At 45.0% G+C, this 22680-nt stretch overlaps 1 protein-coding gene across 1 annotated transcript in view; it reads left to right on the top strand.

Annotated features, from left to right (window-relative positions):
• The first annotated feature begins 3019 nt into the window (after positions 1-3019).
• Positions 3020-22680, top strand: part of LOC124016060 (trinucleotide repeat-containing gene 6C protein-like) — a 67900-nt gene continuing 48239 nt past the window's right edge. Inside the window, 3 exon segments of the mRNA XM_046331582.1 lie at positions 3020-3810; positions 15527-15616; positions 17729-17750. Coding sequence (XP_046187538.1) covers positions 15563-15616; positions 17729-17750 — 76 coding nt within the window. The 5' untranslated portion in view covers positions 3020-3810; positions 15527-15562.

A 22680-nucleotide genomic window follows, 5' to 3' on the forward strand; every position in this document is an offset into this window, starting at 1 on the left:
TTTTGGCTTGTCGTTCAGTGAATTGTTTGGCTTTTCACCCGGTCATATTTATTTTGTTAATTCCTAATTCCACAAGATAAGGCAATTAACTGAAAATTGGGAGAGGGGTTTTCGTGTCGTGAGAACTGATAAATTGTAGACTTTTTGGAAAAGCTGGATTGTCATTTATATGTACTTTTCTTCTGACCTGGTTCAAGATCTGTTTCTGCAGTCTTGAGAGCTTGAATGTTTAGCTCTCCAATGACCATAGGAGATGGCAAGACAGCACAAACAGATCTGGGACCAGGCTAGTATTCTTCATCATCATAACACATGGAATATCTCTGTCTGTTTCTTAAAGAAACGCCAAACCTATTGAGATTTGCTTTGGACAATTGGTTCCTGATTGTGTCTGTCTCTCAGTTTTGACTGTCTAAAAATGTTTCAGAAGGGAGTGATACTTCCCCTCATGGCAAGCATGTTTAAAGTATAACATTTTTAAAATGTTAAACTGTAGCCAAAGCACATGCATCAAATATATATGTAGCCACAATAGTGTGTGGGCGCAGATATACAGTAACTTGTGTGTGGGAGTGTCTCTGCTAGCAAGATCTCACGGCAGGCAAGAAATGAAAACCTTCTGTGGAACACACGTGATTGAACTGGAATTAAAACAAAAGACATGATCACAGGGTGCTTAAATGAAGAAAAGAAAGAATGGGAAAGAAAGACTGAGGAGAGGAGTATCCCAGGAGAGCAGAAGAGAGGAAAAAGTGAGTGATTGCCAGCGCCGCAGTCCATCCGCCTCACCTCATGTCTGGATTTCCTCTTAACAGAATATCAACCAGACCTTTCTCATTGCCGCCCCTCCATCAGACGGCTAGCTTAAATGTGAAAGCAATTAGGGAAATTGGCCCTAGTCAAAGAATCATCCGAGACACCTAAAAAAAAAGAATTGCAGCACTGGTTAAGATTGTCCCGAATGGCACCCTATTCCCTATGTAGTGCACTACTTTTGACTGGCTCTGGTCAAACGTAGTGGACTATGTAGGGAAAAGGGTGCCATTTAGGATCTAAACTCAGAATAGATGTCAGTTGTTTACCCTTTTGTTCTTCTCTGCATTCACGTCCAGCTACTTGCCACTCACTATTAAAGTGGGAGGTGTGATGGTGTCCTACGTGGGGGCATACATCTCCATCTCTCTTTTTAAAGTGCACTAATGACTTTGTGGTGAGAGTTCTGCAAATGTGGATGTTAGTTCTGCATTAGCCTGCCTGGATGGCAGGCTTGCTCTGATGCTGGCAGGTGCTTGCAAAATGCACTCTACAAAAGTGCAGTATTGTAATGTGAATAACCTCACACCTACCTACAGTATATACAGTGACCTCAAAGTATTGGGACAGTGGCACATACCCCTCCAAAATGCTAACCTCCCCTGTTATTGTAATGGTGAGAGGTTAGCATGTCTTGGGGGTAGGATATTTGTGCATCAAATTTTCTCACTCATCATTATTCACAATTAATTCAGGATTCATGGTAGCATCCACATTAAAGTAGAAGTGTTTAGAAACATATATTCTTATTTACAATAAAATTGAGTCTAAAATGACATAACTTTATTTACAATGAATTTCTACGGGGCACAAGATAATCAGAAACTTAACCAAAACAAACAGCAAATGCATCCAACAAATGTGTAGTCACAAGTTTGATGTAGTCATTGCCCTCTGAATATTGGACTAAATACTTAATTTTTTACTACTTTAATACACAAGAAGTGCATTTGTCCAAATTATTTTTGTCCCCAAAAATGGGGGGGGGACTATGTACAAAAAGGGTTGTAATTTCTGAACTGTTCACCCAATATGGATGAACATACACTCAAATGAAAGTTAGCAGTCTGCACTTTAACCTCATAGTTTTACTTTTGGAGCTCACTGTATGTGTGGCAGTATTACAAGTTTGTTATCACATGAAAACTCCAAGGAATGCAACCTTCTCTGCTCACCTCCCTTAACCCCCAAGATTAAACAGCTGTTTTTCCCATTCAGCTAGAGTTGGCTTTCGCAATAGCTTTGCGCAGCTTGCCTTGAATAGGAATAAACTTTGTCTGGGTTCTGGCTTTCTCATTGACAGTCTCTGCTGTGATCTATGGGGCTGTGCAGTCTAGTCTAGGCTGTTCTCACTGGTCAATTCTCCCCTTTGTGGACCACAACTTTGACCTATTCCCACTGTGTGCATACTGCACGATGCATGGTCATTTCCATAAGAAAAGAGGCATCGAGAATGAGTTGGGGCCACAATCCTTTCTTGAATCTGAGAAGCAGAACAAGGGGAATAGTCGTCCTTCATCAATCAATTGTCAATTAGTCTGGAATTGAAATATGCTCCTTCTTGGTGGACTTCATGTGACTTCAAGATTTTGAGGAAGGTAATGTGATAGAATCAAGGGCCCTTGTAAAATTATTTATTCTTCTAGCATAAACTTCTAATTTGCAAACTAATCACATACTATTTTGATACATTATTGAAAGCATTTAGCCTTTTGTTCACATTACTAAATTTGTTTTGCATTGCTGTAAATATAAACATAGGCTGTGTAAATCACCAATAACAGAAATAACCTATATGGTAGTCACTGCCACATAGTGGGGTTCTGTAGCTCAGTTGGTAGAGCATGGCGCTTGTAACGCCAGGGTAGTGGGTTCAATCCCCGGGACCACCCATACGTAGAATGTATGCACACATGACTGTAAGTCGCTTTGGATAAAATCGTCTGCTAAATGGCATATATATTATTATTATATATTATTTACCACACATATGCAACTGAATAGTGTCCAAGGTAGGCTGCAAATAAAACATGCACTATTTTATCATCCTCTATCTGTCCCTGTCCATCATTTATTCTGGTGAGCAAATCAGACTGCCATTGTCAAGGGTACGACGGGGCGGGATCATGCTGTGTTGTTAGTGGGAGATCGCGTGGATTGGCTGCTTGGGCATGGGGGCCACTTCCTACATTATTTCTGCTCAGAGGAGAGAGCGAGCGGTCTTAGTTTGAACAAAATGGCTGCAAGAACGCTGTCAACGAGAGCTCACTGAACGCATTATGACTGTCCACTCCTACATTTGGATTTTTCGCGAATGTATTTTCTTGGATTCGTTTTTCAATTTGCATTCGTAGTAGCAAGGTCGTCGGTCAGATGTTGTTGCTAACCTGCTAGCTCCTCAGCTAGCGGCCTAAACACAACTTATTTCATTTTGCACTTTAACCCAAGTTGGATAGCTAGCTAGCAATTTTCGTCGACAATTTACTGAAATCTGCCTGTTTTCTTTAATTTGCAAATGACTCCTTACAACAGTCGATGACTAATGCCAACTAGCTAACATTAACTCCGCTACTTTTTGAGTCGAATTGTTTCTGTTGCTTTTTCGTTTAGCTGCTTTTTTCGATCTTTTTTTTCTATAACGTGATACTTTTGACGTTTAGCATTGTTTTGTGTTGCGAAAATTGTCCTTTTAGTGCATCGTTGCGCTAAAATGCAAAGTTCTTGCTGTGTGTTTGTCAAGTATCGATCTCGGTATTTTTTTGTTATGAAGCTGCTCTAACTGTTATCCAGTCAGTCAGTAAGCCCCATGCAGCAGGAGAGCTGACGGTGGCTAATGCTAGCTAGCTGGAGAACTGCGAAGACTGAATTCCTGATTTGTCATTTACGGGTATTTTTTTTTTTCGGGAAAGGCACAGCAGAATGCTTTTCTGCATCATCTTCTGCCATGCACCGACTTTGTATTGAAAGCTGCCAAAGCTCAACGTGTGATTACGCAAGGTAATGAATACTTTATTGATATCCAAAACCACAGCTTGTTTGACAAGCGGCCACATACATTGTGTTCTATTATTATGTGACTCGAGGACTTAACACTGCCGTTAGTGTTGTTCTACTCTTCAGTTTTCATAGTTACGTTGCTTTTATTTACTAACTTATATTAACTGATGACTTGTAGCAATACGTTATGGGAAAGGGTAACGTCAGCTATATTGTTTTGCTTTACAGTCAACGAGCCAATGTCAATGATGGTAGCTAGGCTGATAAGACTTGATGCCAACAAGCTGAAGCTTTAAATATAACTACAAGGGTAGCGTGCATTGCTGATCGGCTTAGCTCCACGGTTATAAAGAATTTAATGAGAACTCGTTAGTAACGTTAGCTGTTATTGACAGGGCTTGCCTTCTCTAAAACACACCATGATTTATTTATCCATTGGTTTGGATGGAAATGCACGAGAGTTTTGTTTTCAGAATCGCAAACCAGGAACACCGGAGGCAGGTTATATCATCTAATTAACGGTCAGTTTAGCGCGGGTTGAAATGGCACTGGAATGGACTGGCTGCCCTTGTTCGAGCGAATACAATTGTTGTAGGCAAAGCGCAGATTTTGGGAATACTTTCCATGTCAAATAAGTCAGTTGACTGTCCTATTCATCCTGGAATATAGGCAAAAGGCCACACAGGCCCCCACACACCGTCATATTTGAGACGTTCATTATTCCTCTGATTCCATTCCATCGAATTGCTACAATAATGTGGACTGCACTGTGCAGTGTTTGTGTATTTGTTAGACATCACTACCCCCTTTTCATACAGTAGAGGAAGATATGAGTTGATTGATTGCTTTCCCCCTACTATCCCTATGCATCCACCCATCCCAAGGTGCTGGAGTAAATCCTATAGCCTCCACCACCCATCTTATCTCAATCTTCATGCACCAGTGGGGCAATAATGAAATGCAAAGCGACCGGGGAGTGGGGGACATGGTGGGTATATAGAATGCTTAACGCGCTTACCGGGAGGAGTGTGACCATTTCATGTCAATCTGAAGGCTCTGGCTGCCAATTGGTTAACGTGCTGCAGTTCTTAATCAGTTTGTGAAGATTCCGCCCTGCGGAGCCCTAGCCCAACTGACAGCCCCCAAACCGAACCCTACACCCCAGCAACCTTTCTCTCCCTGTGTCAGGGGGACGGGGCCCCCCTCCCTCACCACCCCTGTTCAACCCCCCTGGGCATTCATGGGGGAGGGGATGGGAAAATTGTCAAGACGTTTTAGGGGTCTGTAAGCACTCAGTGGAAGTGAAAAGGGTCTGTAGGGGGGTTAAGGGGCGTTATGTCAGTTGCCATACTGTTTGGTGGCTTAAGGTTTCTGCATGCTTTGGTTCAGCTGGCCGAACGAGTGTGCTCGCATACTCTCTTAAATGACCTTCACTTGAACATCTTAAAAAGGCTGAAATGGTACTTTGTCCCTCTGGAGATGCCGTAACAGTATACATTCCTCAAAATAGTCTGAATGAATCTAGGATAACTCCACAAATGTTGATGTTTTTGCCAAGGAGATCTTAGTCACGCAATTTGACATCTATCTAAGATGTTTGGTGCAGTATTTCTCAAGTGTGTTTTTGAGAAAATATTGCACCACACATTGTTTATGGACAACAAACACTTAATTGAAGAATCCCTACTGTTGACTGGCGAAGGGGCGTAGACTTCAGCTCTGCGAACAGCCGGGGAAAACCCTTGCAGAAGACCAAAACGAGAAAAAAAAGTCACAATTGTCATCATGTATGCACAAACGGTTTGTGATTGGAAGCATGTGGACACCATTAACCTCTCCAGACAACAGCAGGTGATAGGGCAATGGAAAGGAAGGGGCAGTCTAGGGACCGACTGGGCATGTTTCTTAACATAATGAGGATGTTGGCTACTTATGACGTTCCTGTAACCTACAGGTGTTATTTCGACCTTCAGTTACAATGTTATTTTTTTCCCAGGTAAAAAAGCATGATTTTATTAAACTATTTGACTTGACTATTCTGGTAGATGTTATAAAACGGTGTAGAGCTGTGCTTGGGGAATGAAATGTGCATGGGACTGGAGAGGGAGCTGTTTCATTACCAGACTGATTACGACATGTTTGTTTTGATTAGAGTCTTGTAAAGGAGCCGAGGGATGGCTGCCTAGCAACACTACACCAAAACCCTTATCTCCTGTTCAGAAGGATCATTTGTTTGAAATTAGAGTGAAGGCTGCCTGAGGCGGATGTAAAAACACAAGCCGCTTTGGATTCTCCGTCGATGTCCTCAACGGCCTTGCAGACAAAACGTCATGAGCAGAGTAGGCAAACCCACGGGGTGCCATTTGCCTCAGTCTATCCATCCAGATCCCACACTGATCTCGGTCTCGCCCAGGCTTCCGCGCACCGCTGCAATACTAAGCCTGGCGATTACGAGCCTTTAAAAAAAAAAACACACAGGCCTGATGGATAACATGCTCTCTCTCTGTGCCAAGGGGTCGTCATGGCTGAGGCTGGTCGGGGGCTGGCGGTAGAGGGGCGTCAACAGTGAAATCAACTTAATTCAAAGAAGGCTTCTGCCAAACCCATTATCCTATAGCAGTATGGTGTTCTTGATAAGTCCCGGGGTAAAGCTTGAGCCAAACAGCTGTTGTCTGACTGGTGTAATGTAATCAAAATTGGAATGAATTGAAGATCTTTCAATGGGGTGGGCGGTGGTGGCTAGTTTAGTTCCTTTCCTGCCAACACTTGTGTAAGTTCTTACAAAGCCAGTCTTCCTCGAAAGTAAACAAAATCAATATGTCATTACTTCAAGGGGAGTCGGCCTCTTGTGTGTGAGGCCAGGAGAGGTTGAAAGTGGGAAATGGAAACCCTTCCCTCAAGGACCCCAGTGCCATAACCGTTGCTTATGTGGAGGGGGTGGGTGAGGTCGATCGGCCAGGACCCCTAATGTAGAAGGCTGTAACTTACTAACTAACCATGGTACAGCCTGCCTGCGCTAGTCTGGTCCATGTGAGAGGGGAGGGCCTGGCAGGGGCACAGGAATGGGGGTCGGAGTGGGGAGCCCAGGCAGGAACTGTGTCTGGCAGCGATCTAGGGGAATGTCCAGTCGGTTTCAAGGCCGGGGCTGGTGGGGGCCTCCCTCTCCTCCCTGTTATGTTGGCTAATTGGAGAGACGTGAGGCAGAGGGGCATCATCACATGTAGAGGGCAGAGAGAAGCTGGACTGAGCGTACTGTTTCTGTCAGACTATTAGACAATGTAATGACAACTTACATTTGGGATAGCCCATGTTTGTTTGCAGTTATGTGGATAACTTAAGTTATATTAGGCTACATGCTGTGGGATAAGTCTTGTGTGTGCGCTAAGGCTTTTCCAGGTTAGGTTGAGACTTTGTTTATTTTGAACATACCTGTCAAATCCCCACCTGCATCTTCATTGATGCTTGTCTGAATCAGCCCAGTGACATGAATGGCATTCATACTTGGCATAGTTTGACTGCATAGTGTTGAGTGCTTTAAGCGTACATGGCAATTGAGTCTTGTTTGTTCACTTCACTTTTGAATGGCAAAATATTTCAACATTGGCTTGCATTTCCAGTTGGAGTTATTGTTTGTTTTTAGCCTACATTTTTATTTGATTTATTTCACCTTTACTTAACCAGGTAGGCAAGTTGAGAACAAGTTCTCATTTACAATTGCGACCTGGCCAAGATAAAGCAAAGCAGTTCGACAGATACAATGACAGAGTTACACATGGAGTAAAACAAACATACAGTCAATAATACAGTATAAACAAGTCTATATACAATGTGAGCTAATGAGGTGAGAAGGGAGGTAAAGGTAAAAAAGGCCATGGTGGCAAAGTAAATACAATATAGCAAGTAAAACACTGGAATGGTAGTTTTGCAATGGAAGAATGTGCAAAGTAGAAATAAAAATAATGGGGTGCAAAGGAGCAAAATAAAGAAATTAATTAATTAAATACAGTTGGGAAAGAGGTAGTTGTTTGGGCTAAATTATAGGTGGGCTATGTACAGGTGCAGTAATCTGTAAGATGCTCTGACAGTTGGTGCTTAAAGCTAGTGAGGGAGATAAGTGTTTCCAGTTTCAGAGATTTTTGTAGTTCGTTCCAGTCATTGGCAGCAGAGAACTGAAGGAGAGGCGGCCAAAGAAAGAATTGGTTTTGGGGGTGACTAGAGAGATATACCTGCTGGAGCGTGTGCTACAGGTGGGAGATGCTATGGTGACCAGCGAGCTGAGATAAGGGGGGGCTTTACCTAGCAGGGTCTTGTGGATGACATGGAGCCAGTGGGTTTGGCGACGAGTATGAAGCGAGGGCCAGCCAACGAGAGCGTACAGGTCGCAATGGTGGGTAGTATATGGGGCTTTGGTGACAAAACGGATTGCACTGTGATAGACTGCATCCAATTTGTTGTGTAGGGTATTGGAGGCTATTTTGTAAATGACATCGCTGAAGTCGAGGATTGGTAGGATGGTCAGTTTTACAAGGGTATGTTTGGCAGCATGAGTGAAGGATGCTTTGTTGCGAAATAGGAAGCCAATTCTAGATTTAACTTTGGATTGGAGATGTTTGATATGGGTCTGGAAGGAGAGTTTACAGTCTAACCAGACACCTAAGTATTTGTAGTTGTCCACGTATTGTAAGTCAGAGCTGTCCAGAGTAGTGATGTTGGACAGGCGAGTAGGTGCAGGTAGCGATCGGTTGAAGAGCATGCATTTAGTTTTACTAAGAGCAATTGGAGGCCACGGAAGGAGAGTTGTATGGCATTGAAGCTTGCCTGGAGGGTTGTTAACAGTGTCCAAAGAAGGGCCGGAAGTATACAGAATGGTGTCGTCTGCGTAGAGGTGGATCAGAGACTCACCTCAGCTGTTTTTCTCAGCCTTTTCCAATACTTCATGGATTTCCATGAGTAGAACACGGCACAGAATGACAAACAGCTTTTGCAATAATAATGGGTAACTTCAGTATCTTGATAAGATGGCCTCTTTGTCCTATTGCACATTAGCTAAATTCCCATCCATCTTGTCAGCCATGAAGGCATTAGTAAGTTAACAGATCCCCCCCGTCTGTCTCCTCGCAGCACCTTTCAAACACATCAGATCTGAGCTATATTATTTTTCCTCTTTCTCAGACTGTTTTTTTATTTTGACAGATCCTGTCTCTCTCTGCTGTGGTTGGCAGCAATGAAAGGCAGACAGTCAATGTCAGAGCAACCTTGAGGGAATGTAGTCAACTGGCTCCATTCAGGAGACCAACTGTTTGCCTTTTTCTTCTGTCGGTTTCATTTCGTTGAGTCCTCGACGCTTTGACAGTTTTATTAGACTATAGTAGTACTGGAACAAGGCAGTCCAATGCCTAGTTAGTAGATACTAGTCTTCGCTTTGCAGCTTTAGTTTACATTCGTCTTGGTCCTGATAAACATCTTGATCTGTATAGTTATCTTGCTGAAGTAATAAAAACAGCATATCATTAACAAAAGCTGAAGTTGTTGAGGTTAAGGTTGCTTCAGCACTGTTGTCAACCAGCCAATGTTCCACTCTATCTTGAGTTGCAGTAGAATGACCGTCTCACAAATAGACCCACTTTTCTCTCACCTCTCCAATGGCCTATGTGGCTTGTCAACCCAGCTGAAGTACAGGTTATCAGACTACAGTGCTCTACTAAGAGCTTTTCTCAATTACCGTTATGGTCATGTAACTCTTCTCAGCCTAAGAAAAAAGTACTAGGTTACTTTTCCTTATTGTCGGCGTCACGGTCCACAATCCACATTTCTCTGGCTGCTTTTAGACAGGCAGCCCAATTCTGGTATTTTTTCTCTCCTTCTGACCAATCGGATCAGCTTCGAAAAAGATCTGATGTGAAAAGACCAATTAGTGGGGAAAAATATTAGAATTGGCCTGCCTGTCTTAACACAGCCATTGACAGCCTCGTCCTTTAGGCTCCCGAGTGGCGCAGTGGTCTAAGGCGTCACCGCAGATCCTGGTTCGATCCCAGGCTGTATCACAACCGGCCGTGATCGAGAGTCCCCATAGGTTGGCACATAATTGGCCCAGCGTCGTACGGGTTAGGGGAGGGCCTGGCCCGAGTAGGCCGTCATCGTAAATAAGAATTTATTCTTAACGGACTTGTCTAGTTAAATAAATAAAATAATAAAAGTCTAGAAACTGACGGACTCCCCATGCCTTCTCTATACACTGCAGTATCCCCGATAGTCTAGTCTATATGCCTTCGGCACAACAGAAGCTTTTTTATCAACTTAAAGTTGGAGTTCTTTACCTAATGAACTGCCAGAACATAAGTTCCCTGTTGACTTGGCGAGGAAGCAGCTAGCGAAGACATTGACGTCTAATTTCTAAAAGAAAACTTCAAAGAAATGTTATTCTTAGCTTTCCGTTGGGCTCTCGCCGGCAGCCAGCAACCAAGAGTATGAAAACCACCCCCCTCTTTTCTATTCATTGAGTCAGCCCAGCAGCATAGTTGAGATAGCTGTTTGTTCCCACTCATAAGGGCAGGCGGCATATTTCTACATGCTGATCTCCACCTGGCTTTAAAGCAGCAGGCCACTGGTGCCTGGAATGAGCGGAATGCTCCAAAACTGAGATTGACACTGTTTTTATTCAGTTGGGGAATTTACAGGCGTGTTTTCCCGTCCATCAGCATTAAAGCCGCAATGAGCCGGTGAAACAATAACAAAGCCAACTCCCCACCCCGGTTTCTGTAAAAATCTGAGGGATGGGGCTGGAGAAATGTAACCACCTTCAAATTCATAGACAGAGCTATGGATGCAAGGACTGACCACCCATGACATTTACTTGTTTACAAACATTGAATTAAAACAAGCTTATTTTTGGTTCTGATGTGGTACGACAGTTAAACTACGGGCATGAGGCATTTATAAGTATATTTCTCAAGAATCAATGGGTACATGTCATTCATTTAGAAGTGTAAGCCCGACTAAACGAAGGCTCGTGCCAGAGCTGGTCAAAAGCTGTGCACTTTATAGGGAGTAGGGGCTCTTGCCAAAAGCAGTGCACTATATAGGGAATGGGGTGCCAATTTGGACACAGCCTAAGACTACTTTAGTCTCCTCATTCTTTAATAGTGGCTGTTTATTTATTACTCTCCAGCCAGGTTGTGGCTAGCCACCCTGGATAATGGCCGTGTGAAAGGGCTCAGGAGAGCTGTGGCTTTTCTAATGCCTGGCTGCAGGAAAGCAAAAGGAAGGGGGGTGGAGACTGGTGGCTTCACCCCCCTGTCTTCCCTTCCTCATCCTCCATGGCTTTGCTCCGTTGTTCGTGCAGTGTTAGCCGGAAGGGCTCCGGAGCACGCCGCAGCACTGTTTGCCTTGCGGCCATCGTGGCAACCTTGTCTCTGTGTCAGGGACGTCTAGTTCTGCTCTGCACACTGCCCTACAGCCTGAGCCGGGCTCTCTCTCTCTCTCTCTCTCTCTCTCTCGCACGCACTCTCTCGCCCCCTCTTCTCCTCAGGCTCTCCTCCTTGCTTGCTCACCCAAGGTGCGTGGATATAATTAAGCTTCTCTTTTCTCCATATCTCTCTTTCTCGCCTTCCTCTATCTTGCTGTGTTTTTCCTCTGCTCCACAGTGAGCTTTCGCTCTCCCTTCACAGATGCTCTCCTCTCTCCCTCTGCTCTCCTCTCTCCCTCTGCTCTCTTCTCCTATCGCCCTCTCCCTCTGCTCTCTTCTCCTATCGCCCTCTCCCGACGGCTGTCGTTCTTAATTGGTGTTGCTCTGCCTGTCTTTTCATCCTCCGGTTTTCCCCTCTTCCTCCCCGGTGTGAGCAGCAGCTCCCGCATCTCTCTGTGAACATGTCTCAGACTCCCTGTGCCGCTGTGCCTCTTTCTCTCACACACACACACACACACACACACACACACACACACACACACACACACACACACACACACACACACACACACACACACACACCAGTTAATCCCTCTTAACAAGCGCTGCTATTTTTGTATAGCAGGATCCTCACAGACCATATAAGTCTTTCCTCCCTGTTATGCTTTCTGTCTGCTTTGATTCTGGTCATGCAGAGTTTATATGCGGCACACAGATGGAAGGAGACCTTTGCAATGCGACGCCCTTGAATGCTCAACTCCGCTACTATTTTTATCCAAACACAATTGTTAGACGTGTGCTATAAAGCTGCACAACAAATCCATCTGTATATGAGAAGAGTGTAATCCAGAAACATGGGGAAGGGCGATATACATGTATCTAGGCTATAGGTCTTCCACAGTATCCAACACAGGCATATGACACTGTATAGACTTACTAGACTGGAGTGCCAGGCAGGTTCAGAGAGCGCTGCTTCACCAGAGTATGTCAGCTTGTCGCTCGCTGTGTGGGGTGCCTCTGCCAGGCAGGTGTTGGGTTGGCTGGGGATCAAGTTGCGTGTCAGCCTGACTCTGGGGGTGACGGTGTCAGCAGCTCAGTGGGGACACAAGGGCACAGTCACACTGCCCTTGTCATTTCCCCTGAACTGGTGCCCCCTCTGTCTGCATTGCTATCTCTCTGTCTTGTTCTGTCATTGGACAACAATGCTATTTCATCATCTATACTGTACATTTCTCTTTCTCGCTTTTCATTCTCTCATCCCCTTTTGCTTTTCTCGTTTTCTTCCTCTCACCTGGCTCCCTTGAGGGTAATTAGAAGTGAGAAGCAGGGCACCATGCTCACCACCACCCCTTGTGACTCTGTCCTGTCTCTGGAGGGAACTCCTGTGAGGAGGAACTCCTGGGGCAGCCAGAGCGGTTGCTTCAGCGTCGTAGCTGAAGACAGTACAGTCTCTGTCTTAGTCGGCACAATTATGCTGCTTTTTTGGCTCTTTTCGGATTAGGCCCAGCTGCTTGTTAAATCTTCAAATTGTACTGTGCTTTCTAGGATTTAGATTGAACGGCAACTACTTTGGGTTTAGTGTGAGACAGTTACAACACTAAGACTCTGTTAGGGACAGAGCACTGGCACCGTGCTGTCATGTTAAATCTCTGGCTCAGACCAGACGAGTAGAACATTGACTTGAATGGGGATGCCTGTTCTATTGAATCCATTTCTATGACGGACATTAGTGGACATTCGGCACAATAACAATAAATGATTTTCATTTGGTCTGTGCTGCGGTGCAGAAAGTGATATCTGTGGCATGATATTTGGGAATAGCCGACATAGGCTAAATGTTTTATTTAACCTTTTAGTTTGACCGGAAGTCGTGCTGAGACCACGGTCTCTTTTACAGACGAGTCCTGTAATTACCCAAAATATAGGCTGCACATCAATAAATTAGGTTTCGATTTCCAATGCTTCTCCTATGGAGGAGTGGGGCACAGCAGTGAACAATGGCTTGTTGTGATCTTGGATACAGGACCAGCCAGGTGGTTGTACTGTACCGCGTGGTGTGTTAAGTCAACCTCTACTAGCCTGCTACCAAAATAGACCGACCATCATCCTTTATCAGTTTCCTTAACCGTGTATTATCTAGGATTATGAGGTCAATAAATAAATACGAGCGGTGTGCTATTATTGTCATAACCCTTCCCCCGCTTCCGTCTCCTCCGTCATGAGCTGGCCCACCAGATGGGCTGTATGGGAGATCCCATGTTAACAACAGCCAGGACGGCGGTAGGCTAGTAGTCACGAAGCAGTAGATGGACTGAGTCGGAAGCTCTCTTTCTGAAAATTCCAGCACACAAAGGGTTCCGCCGGATATTTTTATGTCCCGATCCAATGTCCCCTTCCCCCTCCTTCCACCCCTTTCTATTCCGAGGGTTATTTCAACATTCAGAACAGTGCCAGCTAGCCTGCCCCCCTCCCTTCCTACTTTTTGGACTGGTGCCAAGGAATATCAGAGCAGGGGGGATGGTGGGGTGAGATGCCAGTTAGACTGACGGGGCATTGTGATTGGTCGAGGGGGTAGTAGGGGGCTGGTGAAGGGGGAGTGGTAGCCTATGGGGCTATTGGATTGTTAGCGCCCTGCAGGAGCGCTGGTCTGGTTAATAGGCAGATCTGAGAGAGGAGACACTATTGAGCTTCTACTTATTACCAGGCAGAGAACCAACCGGCCTTTCTGCCTGATTAGATACTAGTGCACCACACACACAGTTCCCCCTAAAAATGAATGTGTTTGATAGTGAGTTGTACTGTCCTCCCTCAGTCATTACAGCTGTATTCGTCCTCTTTCAGTATTCCCTACTGTTAAGCAGTACACTAGCTGTACTGTAGATTGACAGTTGTTAATGGCCATGCCTGCCAATTTCTTTCTCTCACAATCTCTTGTCTGTCTCCCTCTCTTGCACTCTCTCCATTTCATTTAAGGGGCTTTATTGGCATGGGGAAACATGTGTACATTGCCAAAGCAAGTGAAATGGATAATAAACAAAACTGAAATAAACAATAACATATTTACAGTAAACATTACTGTAAACATTACACATTACAGTTCCAAAAGAATAGACATTTCAGATGTCTATATACAGTGTTGTAATGATGTACAAAAGGGAAAATGAATAAACACGTTGTATTTACAATGGTGTTTGTTCACTGGTTGCCCTTAACTTGAGGCAACAGGCCCCTCACTCTCTCTGTGTCAGAACATGGCTGTCCCTGTGGACATTCCTCCCCACCATTACTCACTCTTAGCCTGCCTCTGCCTGTCACTTTGATTGACAGTTCCATTCCCCTACGAACAGGCACCACACCGGGAGACGTGCCTGTCATTACTCTCCGTTCATTATTATGATAATTCATCAATGTATTCATATGCAGGCCCCTATGGACACGATCTGCAGACACTTTGTCTGAGGCTGGAGGAACTCTGGTCAGCTCCTGTGTGTGTTTGTTTATGCCCTTCGTATTCCTGAGGACAGAGCACAATGCCCGAGTGTGTGTGTGTGTGTGTGTGTGGAGGGAGTTGAAGAGTACAGTGAGATCCCAGAGTCCCACGATAGTATGCTGGATTTGCAGTGAGAGAAACAACCAGGCATTTGGAAGGTGTCTAGTATTGCCCACACTTGAGTTTCCCCATTGACCAGATGATAACCAGAATGTCCACAGTGAGTGGCACTTACTTAGCTGGCAACACTGACCAGATTGGAATAGCTAACCTGCATTAGCAGGCTTTAGACACACAAACACAAACGCACACACAGGCTCCCCCAGTCCTCTCTTCATACCTTTAATAGTTTCCAGGAACCGTCACCAAACTTCAGCCAAAACAAATTAAGGCTTAAATAAACCACTTTCTCTCGCTGGCTCTCCAGCTATCTGGTCTCTCCTTTGGCTGCCTGGCAGACCACTGCAGACAGACTTTGGGAAAGGTTTTGAGTTTGTTCTTTTCTCATTCTTTCCTATTTTTTCTATCCCCCCCCCCCCCCCATTTCTCCCTCTGTCAGTTTCCAGGTGTCTCTCTATCTCCCCCCCACCCCCAATCTCTCTCTAGCCATGAAGGAAATTGCATTTAAGAAGCAAATCGATGTGTTACTTCTGCAATGCTGAATGTGCTTGGCGTCTGAAGGTCTTCTCTGGAAAGTGTTTGCTAGCTCTGACATTGACCTCTAAGCAGATGAAAGGGAAATTGTAGCGCTAGGTTTCTGAACGTAAAGCCTGCTGCTCCTCTCTGCCCTGTTCTGAAAACCTCTCCCTTTCTGTTTGCAGCTGAGAGACGCTAACAACACGAGAGAGAACCATTTGATGGAAGAAAATAAAAAGCAAGAAAAGACCAAGAAGGAAGCTGCTCAGAAACAGGTGAGTTGTGTGTGTTAAGTCTGTCTCTCTGTCTCGCGCTCTCCTCAAACCGAGTACCTCCTTCTGAAAAATGTCTCCATCAGTTTACACCTTCTCCCTCCCCCCTCTCCTCCATTCACCTCTTCCCCAGGTAGGTGTGTTCAGTATAGTCCCTATATGACTGAGTGTGGGAGTACCTCGCTAGTTTATCCTCGTGGATTATCCTAGAGCCCGTAACCCTGTAGGCAGCTCACTGCCAGGTGTATAGACTCTATTTAAAGACCGATTAGAGCTGGCACGGTAGCTACACACACTGCTCTGTTGGAAACACTAGAGCCTGGCTCTGGTAACCAAGGAGATGTTGCTGTCGCACATAGACACACGCCATTCACGCACATTCATACAATTGTACACACAGGCATATAAAAACACAATGATATGCACAAACATACACTAGAGCCCGACAGATAAATCGGTTGACCGATTATTATCGGACAAATGCGCTGATATTATATACGTAGAAGGAACGTTTTCAATGTTTGCCCGAAGAGGGCGCTCTAAGAGCTACTCCTTGAACATCCTTCAGCCCGCCAGGACGCGAGATAGTGGGCATGATGGCTTTCCACAGCCAGCGACGGTGTATTTAAATGAGTAAATACTCAATGTACCCTTTACCAAGCAAGGAGCACTGTCCTCATCGTGTGCTCATTTAGCTAGCTAGCCAGCACGGTAGTTAGCCTAGCTAGTTAGCTAGCAGTCTGCGCTACTTATGTAGTTCTTCTAGCTAGCAATCTGTGCTACATATGCGCAAACACTGGACTGACGCCGGAGTGAACACTGACTAATGCGTGAGATATCTGAGATATCTGTGAACATGTGTGACTAAAACTTTAGATGCACTATTGTAAAGTGACTGTTCCACTGGATGTCATAAGGTGAATGCACCAATTTGTAAGTCGCTCTGTATAAGAGCGTCTGCTAAATGACTTAAATGTAAAAAATGTAAATGTAAAACCAGTGCGGCAAGCATTTTCCAGCATGAGCGTTTTCAGTCATCAGCGCATGCCATTTGCTGTTGAAATATATAGCCAAATACATACATTATTGTATTGAATAACATTATAATTCACATTATGGTTTCAGTAAGAACATTTTTTATAATGTACAGCTAGCGTGTGCTTTGCGAGGTTGCCATAGTGTTTCTTTATTTACCTGTTGTAAAGCACTGTAGGGAATCAACTCAATTCAAATGCTGACATCTAGTGGCGACATTAGGAACTTTCAGCCTTTTTTATTAATGTGCTTATGGTGCTTTAGTTGTACCTACGGTCAACTGAACAAGTGTTTTTGTATTTACTTTTGTATTCATAGAGGATATAGTGGCTTTTTGGTGGTTATATAAACCACAACTAAAATGATATTTTAATAATATAAATTTTTATATTTAGTTAATAAATAATAATTTATAGCATCTGTAAAAAAAAGTTTTTCATTCCTCCACCTAAAAAAAAACAAAAAAACATTGGAACGTATATCGGTAATCGGTGACCTTTGCCTCCCTAGAATCAGACCCAAAAATCCCATATTGATCGAGTTATCACTTCCCATATAGACAAAATCCCATATAGACAGTCTGTAGTTATCACTTCCACTAGCCAGCAGCCATGCCAAGGCACTTTCTAGCAGTCTTCCCAGGTGGGGTTGTTTTGCTCTTGAAGACGGAGGTGTTTTACCTTGCATGTCTCGTCAGGCCCACACAGCCTACTGCCAGTTGTGTCTCAATGTCTCAGAGCCCTACATTTTCAACTCATTTCAATCGGATTTTCATTTGAGATGTTTAGCCATTTGTTGTATGTATATATGTGATTTGTGGGCTGCATCCAATTTGGCAGCCTGCAATTGTAATGATCTACTGGGAACATAATTTCTCATGTTTACTTTGATTATGAGTTTAACAGTTTCTTTTCCTGTTGTGTAAAAGTACACACGTTGCTTCCTGTAATGCGCTAATGTTTTAGTTAATGACAAACTTTTATGACGTGCCTTTTTGCTAGCTACACATTAATCATTGAACAAAAGCAACATGTTTACAGCTGTTGACTTTCTCTCTCTCTCTCCCTGTGTGTCTTCTAGGCTGCTGACCTGAAAACCAAAGGTGAGTGGAATGACTAACTGCCACTCATAGCCGCACAGCTTTTCTTTCTTTTTGTTTGAAATACTTGAAAATGATTGAGCCACACGGCCCTAATCAGCTCTGATTAAGGGAGGTCACATAAAGGTGTGTGTATATATACAGACAAGGGCTGTGTAGTAGCAGGGCCCCTGTAACCTACAGCTATCGAGTCAGTCCAGCGTCCTCGAACACACACTGATGCACAGTGACTACTCCTCTGAGATCAGCAGTGCTGGCCAATGATTTGTGAGGCGGGCACCCAGGTGGGAGCTCCTAACAGTGGGGGGGGGGGGTTGGGGATGAATGGGGATGGTAAGGAGTTCAGTCAGTTCCAGGAGCGACAGTCTTTAAGGGGCATCTTGCCTCACGGTACCTTGATCCACGCTGTCCCAGCAGCATGTGTGGTCACATCGGTAGTATGTGAAGTATGTTTGCTATTTCTGCGTCCGTTTCCATTTGGCGTGTTTTTTTACTTTATTTAATTTAACCATTTAACTAAGCAAGTCGATTAAGATCAAAATCTTATTTACAGTGGTGGCCAAACCCTCCCCCAACCCCTGACGACCCTGGGCCAATTGTGCGCCGCCCTATTGGACTCCCAATCGCGGCCGGTTGTGATACAGCCCGGGATCGAACCAGGATCTGTGGTGATGCAGTGCCTTAGACTGCTGCTCCACTTGGTCCCCCATGTCAAACGTTTCCTATTGTATTTAGCCAACGAATTAGTCTGGCGTGTGTGAACAATCTGTGTCATTGCGTGTGAAGAAGCCAGGGGGTCGTTGTTAGTGCGTGTAGGTGTTAAACCCCTGCAGGCAGGCATTAGACAGATGGGGGCCAGGGCTTTGGTCCACTCTAAAGCCAATTAGAGCATCTGTTCAGGTTGCATTGGTCAGCACCTCGCCCTCTAAAAGGTGTGTGTTTGTGTTACCAGGGATCGGCCCCAACACACACCAGGCGGTCTAACCGCTAACTAACGGCCCTCGCCAATAGCCATTGGGGATTGGTCCGTTGGCGTTGTGTAGAGGTCAATGGCCCTTTCTTGACCTCTGACCTCATTTAGGTCTGTCTCAATATCTCTGTGGGGGGAGGGTAGACTCTGCTCTGTCTGGTGTTGGTGAGTCACCCAGTGTGAAGGGACCATTTTAAGCCGAGGGGTGACTGAGGGTGTCTTTCAATAGACTGAGAAGGTTAGTTTGAAGTCAAATGACAGGGGTGTAAAATCTGAGAGGGAGAAAGGGAGGAAGGAAGGAAGTGGGTGAGTGAGAAAGGAAGTGGGGTGAGTGTGTTCAAGCGTCAGCCTACAGAGAATATGATCAAAAAGGAACTTGTAGAGCTGAAACTAATAAATGGACACCGTACAGCCTACTTTCAAAGTAAGCAAGAGAAAATGCTCTCCGCTTAATCTGCTGCAGGGCCCACTAAGTAGCATATGACTGTTTTACTTCAGTTAGCATCCATGTGTGTGAGGGCAAATCAGTATGCAGCTGTGATGTCTCTTCATTCATATTAATGATCACTCAAACATAACGTGGAACAAAGAAGTTTGTACACCCCCCCCCCCCCCCAGCCTCATCACCTCTCCCTCCTCCCTTCCTCTCACATTTCAATTTGTTTGTGGTAATCGATCTTGCCTGGCGCGTTCATATGTATGAAAATTAGATAAGGCGCTGCGGAATTAACTCCTGTGCCTCCCCCCATTAGCCATGGAGCTCCAGTGAGACCGGGGACCAGCCACCAGACGTCCCCCATCCAGGCAGTCCCTGTTGGGGTAGAATGAGAGCGCCTCAGCCCTCTATTAGTATGGAGGGCAGGTGAACGCTGATTATTCCCCACAATCAAACCCCATCGTGCTGCGCACACACACAATAATGCACAATGCCCCCCACCCCCACACACACACACACACACACACCTAGCTCCCCCATCCCTACAGGGACCGGGAGACTTTCAATCCAGTTCTCCCTGTAATTGGAGAAAATGCTTAGTGTGGAACTTCCCAGGCAAGGATATGCTTTTAAATCCATTGCCACACTAACTTTCTGTATGCACACGTAAACACACACATTCAAAAAGTTATGAGAATACACGGAACTGGCCCAGAGTGATGCAAATGCAATTCATGGAAACAGGTGGCTGCTTCCGAGTTTTCGTGAGCGAAAGCCATCAGTAATACCCGGGTACACGTGACTCGTTCTCTACCCAGCCCTGGTGTGATCAGAACAACAGCGCCTGCCTTTTTAAAGTGTTGAGGAACTAAATGTAATGAGTGTCAAATTCCCATCTACATTTCCCATTAAGGCGTCGGCATGCTTCATTTCGGCTGGCTGCTAGCCGAAGTCGGCTAGGCGACCCGAGCGAATGTGCTTGAATACTCCCTTAAGACATTCGCTTGAAAAAGAGAAAAGGGCGGCAATAGTAGTCCGCATTGTCCATTTTGAGACGCTGTCGCCAGTATACACTTCCTTAAAATAGCCACAATTAATCTGAGAGCTCTTAGTTGTGCATTTTTTTACATCTAAGCATGACGTTTGGTGCAGTATTTCTCAATGAGGAAATGTGCAGGAAAAAGCGTTGTCTCTCGTTGAATCCCTACTGTTGACCAATCACCGACGAAGGGGCGTGGACATCGGCTACTGACTTTGGCTTGCCTCTGGAAGAAAAAACAATTATGTGCATCGAACTGCCCCAAAATAACCTTACCAAATAAAAACGATGAACAGAAACAATGTCGTATTATTTATTATATGCACGTACTCTTCCGAACTGTTTTCGGGTGGGAAGCATGAGGACACCGTTACCCATGCTGTTTTCTCCCCTTCCCGGGAGACCCCCTGCCCTGCTACCATGGCGACCCACCAATTGCCACGGTGACTGACATATTTACACGGCGTCACCGCGGCCACAGGAGAACTGCATTATTTCCACACGGGAAACCGGACGACATCGCGTCGTCATATGCATATTGGGATTAATTTGCGATTTCACATTCAATTAATTGTGTCAACACTTTTTAGTCGTATTTCTTGAATCGCAATCTAATTGGGGGATAATTGACTTTCCCGCGGGAGGGAGGGGCGCCGTCGCCTTCCTGTGTCGAACTGCAACATTTAATAAATACTCTGTAAATTAATAGTGAGTGACTGGGTCCTGGTTTACGTCCCGTGGATTTATGGATGCGAAGGATAATTGTTTTCTCTTTGCTTGCATGTCAAGTCGAGGGGGTTGATTAGGGGTGGAGAGGAGGGGGTGAAGGGAGGGGACAAAGAGAGAAAGAGATGGGGGGGGGGGGGGGGTTCTGCATGTATTCATGTTGGATTATCACTCACACGCTGCAGACAGAAGAGGCAATTCAATACCCCCCCCCAGTTATACCACAGCTGAGAGGGCTCATGTCACATTTAAAGGCAGATTAATAGTGAAGTGTATTTGCTGATGTTAATGGTGTTTAACGAAGAGGCTTCTTTGTATGGTGGAGAGGGTGTGTGTTGCTGTGCAGGGACTTCCTGGTGTGTCTGGAAGAGGCAGTCTTTTGCTTCAGGTTCTGCCTCTTCATGTCCAAACCACCATTCAGCCATTTCTTTTGTGTGTTGACGAGGATTTACTGACTCATCATATCTACGTGGGAAGCATTGGCTCGGTGGTATACACCCGACTCCTAAGGCACGTGGATAGAAGCTGTCCTTGTGCGCATATCGAGGATCAGCTTACCTTCTCACCATAAGGTGTAGAAAATACACATCTGACCTTAGATCAGTCTTTGGGCAACCTTCTACTTTGGATAAACTGTATGGATAAGGAAAGACTGACTGAATCCTATCTAAGTGTGGGACTTGGTGTTATCTACCCATAGTGAATTATAACAAGCCATCTCTATGAATAGTCTCTATGGATCAACCAGACTCCAAAAACACTTAGAAAGTGTGGAGAGAATGGGTCGACACTGCAGAGAGGGGGGGGGGGGTCACAGGAGGCCCACAGAGCAGAGGTGCATTAGGCATGGGAACAGTGCTTATCTCCATGGTGATGGCCTAGTACCCAGGGAAGGGTGAGGGGTGGAAAGCTGTGCCTTTTTAGTCTGTGTGGGGGGGTTCTCTGACCCGCTACAGGGTTTACTACTGACAGATGGAACCTCAGGACCCCCCCCCCAAATGGTACGCACTCTCACAAGACACTGTCTGGGTGTATCTTAACAAGCAACCATCCCAACTCAAAGCTACTGCTCCTTCACTACCATTAAAATCTATAGCCCCTCTTAACCTTTAGTACTGTCAGTTCTCTCAACTACCCTGTATGCACATTAAACAAGGCCACTAAACACACACGCCTCATCAGTCAAATGGTTTAGTTAAATCTCCGCCACATCACAGTTTCCAACGTGTTTCTTGGATGTGTCTTTTTCATGAAGTCTCATAACGTTTGATTTTCAATGAGAGTCGTGTAAACTCAATTACAAGAGGTTGAAAAACCTCTTCTGTAGTCCACTCGTGTGTTCCACACACAGCCCTACCCCGCTGTAAACACAGTCACGTATTAAAATGTGTCCTCACACAGTGGCAGCACGTAGCTAACCTCTGACCTGGGCGATTCCCAGAACCCTTCAAAGCCAGGCGCGCTCACTCCATAACCGAGCCAATCACAATGGCTCCTTATGCACCAGGGCCTGCCCTCTTGACCATCATCCTTTTCGTTCAGGCTTTTTCTTCTCTTTCGGTGTAATTAACCATTGAGAGTGGGGGACAGGAGGCCATAATTACACCTTTGGCTAGGAGGGATTCTCCATTGAGGGTTTAATGGAATTTACAGTGCGTCTCATTATAATGGTTTATTTAATTGACTCTCCTTTGAACATCATAGTGTTTTTAAGGCTTTAGCGACCCCCAAAGGGTCTAGTATTGCAGTTTGTTTGCTCCCC

This window comes from Oncorhynchus gorbuscha, linkage group LG26, assembly GCF_021184085.1.
Source record: "Oncorhynchus gorbuscha isolate QuinsamMale2020 ecotype Even-year linkage group LG26, OgorEven_v1.0, whole genome shotgun sequence".
Classification (NCBI taxonomy): Eukaryota; Metazoa; Chordata; class Actinopteri; order Salmoniformes; family Salmonidae; genus Oncorhynchus; species Oncorhynchus gorbuscha.